Source organism: Penaeus chinensis, chromosome 21 (genome assembly GCF_019202785.1).
Source record: "Penaeus chinensis breed Huanghai No. 1 chromosome 21, ASM1920278v2, whole genome shotgun sequence".
NCBI lineage: Eukaryota > Metazoa > Arthropoda > Malacostraca > Decapoda > Penaeidae > Penaeus > Penaeus chinensis.
In genome coordinates, this window is record NC_061839.1 from 23,039,289 (window position 1) to 23,049,288 (window position 10,000).

At 36.5% G+C, this 10,000-nt stretch overlaps 1 protein-coding gene across 2 annotated transcripts in view; it reads right to left on the minus strand.

Moving 5' to 3' along the window:
* Positions 1-3,391: 3,391 nt before the first annotated feature.
* LOC125036579 (1-aminocyclopropane-1-carboxylate synthase-like protein 1) overlaps positions 3,392-10,000 on the minus strand; it is a 7,421-nt gene continuing 812 nt past the window's right edge. Inside the window, exons 1-10 of one of the 2 annotated variants that reach the window (XM_047629291.1) lie at positions 8,591-8,728; positions 7,983-8,117; positions 7,428-7,628; positions 6,669-6,833; positions 6,160-6,335; positions 5,693-5,828; positions 5,367-5,508; positions 4,844-5,020; positions 4,513-4,632; positions 3,392-4,186 (exon numbers count right to left, since the gene is read on the minus strand). In XM_047629291.1, the coding sequence (XP_047485247.1) occupies positions 4,116-4,186; positions 4,513-4,632; positions 4,844-5,020; positions 5,367-5,508; positions 5,693-5,828; positions 6,160-6,335; positions 6,669-6,833; positions 7,428-7,628; positions 7,983-8,108 (1,314 nt within the window). In that variant the 5' untranslated portion in view covers positions 8,109-8,117; positions 8,591-8,728 and the 3' untranslated portion in view covers positions 3,392-4,115. Of the gene's footprint in view, positions 4,187-4,512; positions 4,633-4,843; positions 5,021-5,366; positions 5,509-5,692; positions 5,829-6,159; positions 6,336-6,668; positions 6,834-7,427; positions 7,629-7,982; positions 8,118-8,590; positions 8,729-10,000 lie in introns of those variants that run through there. The other variant, XM_047629292.1, reaches the window with a different exon arrangement.

Below are 10,000 nucleotides of genomic sequence, written 5' to 3' on the forward strand. Positions count from 1 at the left end.
ATATGAATATATATTATATACATATATATTATATATAAGCATACATATATATTATATATAAACATACATATATATATATATATATATATATATTATACAGTCATTCATTCCACTGCAGGACATAGGCCTCTCTCAATTCACTATTGAGAGGTTATATGGCAGTGCCACCGTTGCCCTTCCTAATCAACCGCGGTTCGGCGCGCTAACACTTGTGCCACGGCGGCGACTTCCCCTACGACACCAGCGTTTGACTTCTCAAGGCGATATGTCGTTTTCTCGAGTCAGCAGTCAGAGCGCGGGCATTTTTTACGACCGCCGCCACGGGGAATTGAACTCGGGACCACAAGGGCCCATATATATATATATATATATATATATATATATATGTGTGTGTATATATATGTATATATATATGTGTGTATATATACATATACATGTGTATATATATTATATATATACACATACATACATATACAAAGATTAATCTATGTGTGTCTACATATACATATATATATATATATATATATATATATATATATATATATATATGTGTGTGTGTGTGTGTGTGTGTGTGTGTGTGTGTGTGTGTGTGTGTGTGTGTGTGTGTTTATGCGTGAGTGTGTACTTATGCGTGTGCGTGTGTGTGTGTGCGTGTCCATACGTAACATTCGTTTATCCATCAACCTGAGCACCACACTCCCTCCTCCCCCACCCCCCCTTCCGTGAACATCTTCCGCTTCCTCTTTCACTGTGTCTCTTATGCAAACGGTTCATTATGAATTACGCAATCCTGTGGTATTGGTCCTCAGACAGATGGCGTTAGCGGCAGCGACAACAGGAGCAGACGGTGAGTTGTTGGGTGGAAGGAGCTTCGTAAAGGTAAATGGACTGAGATTCTATATACTTTTTTATCTATTCTATTGTTATTATAATAACAACAACAAAAATAGACTAAGTAAAAATGGTGAAGGAATAAGGCGAATGATTAAGAAATACCTGAAAACAAACTATAAGGAAATAATTTCCTTTTACGCAACTAATGAAGAGTTAAGATAACAAAGATTGACGATTGCATAACGTTAATTATTTACATAGATGGTTATTATAGCGATTATGACAATTCTTAACCATTTCTCAGCAGAACGTCATCGTACCTGTTCGTAACTCGTAGTTATCTTTGGTAAACGTTCACTTTTTATTGCTATTACTATTCGAATAGCATTATAATGACAATGTTCATAGTAACAATAATTGTATGGATCTAAATAGTTGCAGCAAAAAAAAAAAAAAAATAATAATAATGATAATGATAAATATAATAATCAAGGAATGGTAATATCAAGTACGACCTCTAACTTGACTCGCTAGAGACTGAGCACTTGTGAAACCAACTGTGCGCAACATACTTCCGAAAGAATTACAACGGACAGTACACATACAGTTCCGGAATTGTATTTGCAGTATACATGCTGGGTCCCAATTTTGTACATCTGGCAGCCACGTCGATGTAAACACAGCGTAAATAGTATTTTTTTTATGAATGAAGCGAAAACCCTAGGTTATTTGTAAGAAAGAATGTGATTGGCAGAACATAAATGACCAACAAGTGTATTAGTATCAATTTTGGGACACTACGTAAGTCATTTGATCTTTTGTTTTCTTCAAACAAGTGATAGCAAACAAGTAATATTAACTATCATTGACTTTGTTGTGAGATATTTTGAAGATGCGATTTCCTGGATTTTTTTTTATCGGCATGACAACACCTATGGAGTTGAGGCAGCATTCCCCCCCTTCTTTCAACAAAATTTTCAATCATACCTGCATATTTCTTGAAACTTGAAAAATCGCTGATACCTTTGATTTATTGTTATTATTATTATCAATTTTAAACGGTTCCTATTTCTTCAAACTACTCAAGTTCTGGAAGAACAAACAAGCATTTAGATAACTTTTCACATACAGGGATATGTATTTCTATTGTAAACCTACCCGCCCCCCCATCCCTTGCTCGCTGTTGCCGTGTGTGTGGGGGGAGGGGGGGCTTATTTTCTTTTCTTTCTCTTCTTCATCCCCTCCTTCTGTCCACTTATCCAAATCGTTAGCTCATATTTATTTTATGATATTCTTCCTTACTTTTAGTTCCTGTTTCATGTTAGGATCGTATTATGGGCGAGTGATAGCGATGATAAATATAACAATCAAAAGTTTTAGATTATGATTTTATAGTAAGAAATATTTACGAATCGCAGCACTGGCAGCAGCTGTAGTAGAGAAAATTGTAATAAATAAAGATAGGTGAATAACAACTGTAATAAGATGATATGTTGATAATGTTTTTTAAAAGATGATTAATTCATAATTTATGAGTATTGCATCACGATAGTAATTGTTTTAACTTATATATACCATTAAGAAACAAAATAACACTTTATTAATATTTATTTATGTCTTATACCATTCAATAATTCAATGAAAAGAAAAGAAAAACTAAGAATACTAATTTGTTTGACGATAGAAGTTATTAGAACGAGAATTATTAACAGTTACATCATTAGGGAAAAAAATCTATACCTGAAATAGGTTTAATGAAAGACGAACTATCGTGATTATATGGAATGTTCAATAATAAATATACACCGAGATACATGTCAACATAATAATAATATTCACAAACTTTTAGATGATTATAATCAAATGCTAACTAGTCCAGAAAATACAGGTAATAAACCTCAGTAAAGTTGAAAATGTTCAACTTTACTGGGGTGAACTTTAGACAATAAACATGCCGATAGAACTCAGACTTTTATAGTTAGGTTTTCGGGTAATTTGTAATGATGATAATTTTGATAAGAATATTTTCTTTTTACATAATGTAACCAATAAAGTCGTCAATAATAGAGAATGATTACCTTAATGCAAAAATAATTCATGTAAAATATCACTGATTTGATAATGTAATTCGAAAAGTATTTAGAACTGTTGTAATCAGTTAGGATCATGTGTTTATTTCCTATCTCTTTGGTTTTCAAATCCTGTCTGATTTTAAATGAATGAATTTCATCGTAACGTGTATATTTTTTCGTTAACGGTAAGTAAGAGGTGATAAAATCCGTGACATGGTCTTTATGATTTTCCTGGAAGATTTCAGGAAGATCAAATATTCCACTAATATTCGTTTTGCTTATTTTATTGTTACCGGTATTATTTCTTTCACCTTTGTAAGATGTAGTTATGTATGAAATTTAGTTCTTGAAGCCATCTTTGTATTATTTGTAAGGTAAATATTAAGTAGTTTTAAATGATTGGGTGAATATACAAGGTTTATCATAAAAAAAAACTTTAAAACAAACAAGACATTTTTACATGGGAAGTGAGTGAGACACCTGTGTTCATCAATTCATAATTTATTTCCTATTCTAAGGACATATAAAATACAATACAAAAGAATATGGCAACTGTGAAATAGCACAATTGATAATTTTGGTAAATTTCAGGGTTTCAGGAGAATTAAGTTTTTATTATATGTTTATAAGCTGCGATTTCGTTACACAACATACTGTAAACACGAGATTACAGAGAGAGAGAGAGAGAGAGAGAGAGAGAGAGAGAGAGAGAGAGAGAGAGAGAGAGAGAGAGAGAGAGAGAGAGAGAGAGAGAGAGAGAGAGAGAGAGACCCTGGAGACTGTCTAATTCCTGTACACTTAATCTTACAGAGAACCTGTAAATTGCATCTCGTAGAGATGTCTATACAAACAATAAATAGCGTACAAATATATATTGTTATCAATACAAATAAATATAAAAGTTTTCTCTACAGTATTTACATATAAAACGCAACGTAATATTTGGATGGAAACGTTCTAGAACTATTATTTACATATAAATAAATAGAAAAGGCGAGACCGAGGAAATAGTGTAAAAATAATAACAAACCATCGGCAATAGGCATATCTATCAAGAACTTCCTTTGTGCATTATAACATAACAATCTGAGACCGAGGTTGAATTAAAAAGTTTACGAAAAAAGTATCAAAATTGTCCTTAAATCCACTAGCGTCTGACCAATACAGAGCAGAGCAGAACTAAGTCTGTCTATGTGTCTGTGTCTGGGCTTAAAGAGCAACCGGTCGGTGTTTCCTGGGTGCTCTTCTGCGGCATAACACGAGTTCTACTTTGTTCAGGGCTGCGGGGGAAAAGATAGAACAGACATGAATCACTTATTGGCTTTTGCGGCAGGACATTGATATGCGATATACTTTTGCTGTTAATAACGACGTCATAGGGAACAAGGAAAAAAAAAAAACATAATTTCCAGGCCATCAACGCTATAATGATAATAATAATGATTACTATTATCATTATCATTATTGTTATCATCATCATGATTATATCATATATTATTATTTATCATATATAATTATATTATCTATAAATCATAATATGCTATTTTACACTCTTATACTCCAATAAAAATGCAACTGAACCAAAACACCAGAACCGCGCGTTCACCTTCGACTAAATCTTTGGGCGCAATGGTGAAGATGAACCTGAACCAACCAGGATTCACGCAATAGAGTTTCGATCCTGGGACAAGGAAGAGACCGCTCTCGAACAGCTCTTCGAACAGTTCTGTAGGTGAAATGAGCACTTGTTGTTATAAAATTAATCTTTCAATACTCCGCGCGACAAGTTGTTGTTTTAGCGTGGTATTATTATCACTCCGCATCATGTGGTATATTTAGTTCATGTACATGGTTACTAGAAAGGTAGGAGATGGAAAAATTTAAATGGAGAAAAAAAATTAAAGACAAAAGGGAAGACAAATAACCGTCAAACATACTTAGCTCTTCCTCCTCGGTGCAAGGATGAAGAAACGGTTGCAAATTGGCCCAGACGAAGAAACCTGCCTGAGATTTCCTCACGTGTACGCCCATTCCTTCCAAACGCTTCTGGGCCTTAGTGTATGCCTCTTGCATCCTCCTTTGGTTGGTGGGAAGGTAGAACTTGTCGCACCAGTCTGGAAAAAAAATATAAAAAAAAATATATATTTATTTTGTTTTACTTTGTACTGTAGTCAGTGGTTCATTGTGTAATTTGGGAACCTCACTTTTGTTTCTCTTCGCTTGTTCAAATTCTTTCTCTTTCTCTTTCTCTCTCTCTCTCTCTCTCTCTCTCTCTCTCTCTCTCTCTCTCTCTCTCTCTCTCTCTCTCTCTCTCTCTCTCTCTCTCTTTCTCTCTTTCTCTCTTTCTCTCTTTCTCTCTTTCTACCTCTCCCTCCCTCTCCCTCCCTCCCTCCCCCTTCTTCCTCTCTCCATGAAAAACCCTTTTCCTTTTCCGGATTAAACGAATCCTCTAAAACCTACCTATGTCGTTGAGGAGGGTTGCTGCCGCGTGCTGGATGAGGTGGGGCGTGCACTGATATGTAGACACGGCTCGAAGACACTGCAAAAGCTCTTTACTTTGCGTGTGGATGACACCTACTCGGAATCCGGCAAGAGCGAAATCCTGGAGAGATAAATTAAAGTTTAATGGAATATATAAACAATAAGGTCAAAATTAATTGTGCATTTCGTGAATGTCGAGATGATAACACCAATGACATTTAAAAGAAAGACAAGCAAAAAGTAAATATCCAATCAGGAATCCCACTATTCAAATGTATCGGGCAGAAGAGTGCCTTAAAACTAACCTTTGTGAGACCCCATAGCACGTGCGTTCTCTCAGGGTCCGGAAGATCATTTAGGGAAAGGACACTGTGGTGAGGGGCTGAGGAGTCGAATACAGACAGGGCGTAGATCTCGTCCACAATGACGTGCATCTGGTGTCTGCAAGAAGAAGAAGAAAAAAGTTTTATGTATCGCTGTTTTTTGTGTATTTGCTGATCGATGTAAAGGTAGAAAACAAGCTATCGTTAATGAAGTGCTGAACGCTTCTTTCTATTAAGACCCTATTACGGTGCTACTTTGCCTCGCTTCATCGATTTTTCATATTAGTTGGTGCAAAGGATAATGATGCTTATTTTTCTGACTGTACGTGCAGCTTTGGGAGATTTGTGTGGGAAATGAAAGGTCATAGGGTTTGATAGTATAAGAATCATTGTATGCACAGACACACACACACACACACACACACACCCGCCTCGACGCAAACACTCACCTAGCGCAGACGGCGAAGATCTTCCGGAGGAGCTCAGGACTGTAGGAGGTACCGAGAGGGTTGTGGGGATGAAGAAGCACAAGACCTCGAACCCTTTTGCCTTCCGAGGTCAGCTGGACGATCCGCTCCTCGACGACCTCCGGGCGCAGGGCGAAGGTCATGCCATCGACGTCGGTCTGAAGAGGGGGCAACTTAGTGTGATTGGTCGTCGGATTTTTTTCTGTTTATTTATTTATTTATTGTTTGTTTATATGTTATTTTTTGCATATTGATATGATTTTTGATGAGGATACGAAGGTGAAATGCCGATGCGACTATAGGGAAACTCGCATTCATTCTCAATAAAGAGTAATGAACGAACGAACGATAATACTAATTCTGACCTAGATACACTATATCCAGTAGACCATTTTTGCATCAGAAAGATCCAGGACCGAAAAGGTATGTACAATTCATATTAAAAAAACAACAAAACAATGATAAAGGGAGAGACAAATAAACGTAAATACCTCTTGTGACGTGTCGATAGGTTCCACACACACCAAGGACCTGTCGCAGAAATCGGTGAAGATGCGGCCATAAACCGGCGTCGGCGTGAGAAGGACGTCGCCGGGATCGCAGATGGCGTGGCCGAGGGAGTCCAGACACGCCCCCACGCCGTTCATCACCACCAGCTGTTCAGGAAGGGATATATACGTTCCTTAGGAATGCATTGCAGGAGGTGATTTGTTAGGAGCCAATCCATCAGTGCGTACTGGATAGTATTTCATGGTGTTCATTTAATATTGTTGCCAGGTCTCATGTAAGATTAGTGTTTTTATAAGTAAGTATACGAGATTAGTGTTTTTATAAGTAAATATATAGAATGTTGGTTTGCAGTCGCAAGATGACGATCGCAGCATCCCTGAGGTTTTCACATTAGAAAACTTTAGCGTGTGGTAAAATAGAGGGCATACAAGTTCGAAATAGATCGAGAAAAACCTTCCTTGACAATTTTTAACAAACACTTCGATGCCACAGGGACAGAGCCCGATAACATGAAACATGGCGCCAAGTAGTTCGTCAGACACCGGATCGGTGATGACACAGACATAGAATGTATACGCATATGTTTCATAAATTCTGTTAAATGACAGAAAGAATAGCTGCTAAACTTTCAATAACCCTACTTCCTAAACACCAAGCTTATTCATTATTGAAATAACATTCCTAACACAAAAGTCAGAAACAAAAAACAACGATAAATATGTCCCTTTCTTTTCACTCACATTATCCGGAGAGACGTTCCTGCCGGGGCAGAAGTGCCTAGTGAAGAACCCCGCGAGTGCCTGTCTCAGCGGAACAGTGCCAGAGAGTTCGTAGTAGTGTTGATGTGTGGGTGTGTAGGCCAGGGCGTCTCCGTGGTTGATGCGGGCGGCCAGCTCTGTCTCCATTAAGCGGTTGATCGCTGTGCCCATGTTGATGATGCCCTGTGGATGGGGATGGGTAGGGGGGGGGGGGTACATTAGGAGCAGGTAAAGAAGAAAATTTCTACAAGGGAAAATTTCCCTCCTTTATATATATATATATATATATATATATATATATATATATATATATATATATATAAAAGAGGGAAGGTGATGTAATTTCGTCTATGCCTTTTAGATGAAATCGGCAGCGTAGATGTATATATACATATACATATGAGTACGAATGTGTGTGTGTGGGGTGGGGGTGTATATGTTTGTTTGTGTGTATGTTTGTGTATGTGTATTTGTGTGTGTGCGCGCATGCATGCTTGCGTGTGTGTGTGTATGCAAGTTGTAAGATATACAACTAACCTTTGGATTAAGCTTCGGATGGTAAGAGTTCTTAAGCGCCTCCTTGAAGTAAGTCATGATGAAGTCGCCGTAGTTGGCAGCGTGAGAGCCGCGTCGCGACAAGTGGCTGGCCGGCGCGACCTTCATGGCGGAATCCTGCGGGAAAAGGCGCTCTTTAGCACATGTCGACGTCTGTGTTTCTTGCACTAAACCTAGTTTTATCATCACACTATTATTACTTTTATCGTTCTGTTCTTATACAACTGATGATAATAATAATAAAAAAGATGATAATGATAATGAGTAATTATGTTTATTATTATTATTATCATTATTGTTATTATTATTATTATTATTATTATTATTATTATAATCATTGTTATTGTCGAATCTGGTTACATTTACTCTTGTCATCAAACTTCCTGTACATTATCATGGTTATTATAAATTTTATATTTGGATAACATCGACGCGTCTTTTCACCGAGCATAATCCTAGATTTCAACTTAGGATTCCTTAAATTTCACTGAATAATAACACTTACAATAATAACGTTTAAATTTCAACTAGGGCACCTTAAACTTCACTTGGATAATAACACTGAAAGGCACAAATACACGAATACTCACTCGTTAAACCGAAAGACAAAGAAACAGTAGGTTATATATCTCCGAAGAAATACTCTTCAGTGAAAACTTTAGTGAAGCTAAGTTAGGATGACTTCTTGACACAACCCCGACAGAGTTTCGAATGACCCGACCTCCAACGCCGCGACTTATATATGGGGGATTCTTAGTCCGGCAAGCACGCACGCACGCACGCACCCACGCACCCACGCACGCACGCACGCTCGGGTCACCTGGCACGTACGCACATCGCAGAGGAAATATATATGCATTGTTTTAATTTTTTTTTTTTTTTACTAATGCGTGTGGGTGTTTGTAAATCCCAGCAAAGATTTACGTGATTTACGTGATTTACGTGATTTACGTGATTTACGTACGTGATGTTTTCGTCGTTCCAAATACATCTGTCATCTATCTATCTATCTACCTATCTATTTATGTCTTTCTATACATTATATGTGCATCTATATATATATATATATTTATATATGCATATACATACACACGCATATATATATATATATATATATATAGATAGATAGATAGATATGTATGTATATATGTATATATTTACACACGCATATATATATATATATATATATATATACACACACACACATATATGCACACACACACACACACACACACACACACACACACACACACACACACACACACACACATATATATATATATATATATATATATATATATAAATATATGCATATGTATATATATATATATAAATATATGCATATATATATATATATATATATATATATATATATATATATATATATATATATATCCGTGTGTGTGTAAAGCATATGTATCCACATATGTGTTTATGCATACAGACATACATATATGTATATATATATATATATATATATATATATATATATAAACACACACACATACATATACATATATATAGATAAACACATACACACTCTCATACATACATATATATAAATATATATGTATATATATACATTTATATACATGTGTATATATATATAAATATATATACTTAAGCAGTATAAGTATGTATAAATAGCTTCCACAGAAGCACGTATACGCGTGCCTTCACCGCAGGCGCCCCAACGTGCCCCACGCACTCACCAGTACTTAAGGCTCAGGATGACCCAGGTCAGAAACCAAGAAAGTCCTTTCAGAGAGTCACTTCACAGAGTACCCGCCGACTGCTTGTCGGGGCAGGCCCCAGCCGCGCGCTGACGACCAAGCACTAAGCCTTATCCAGACTTGTATCAGTGTGAATACCTGTGTTGCTTACGCTTCTCAATAAAAAGAGGTTAAGCCAACCGTCCGTTTCACTACTCCTGCTAAACCATATGTTTAAGGTGTTCATACATATACCCTTTACATTCTTTAAACACACACACATATGTA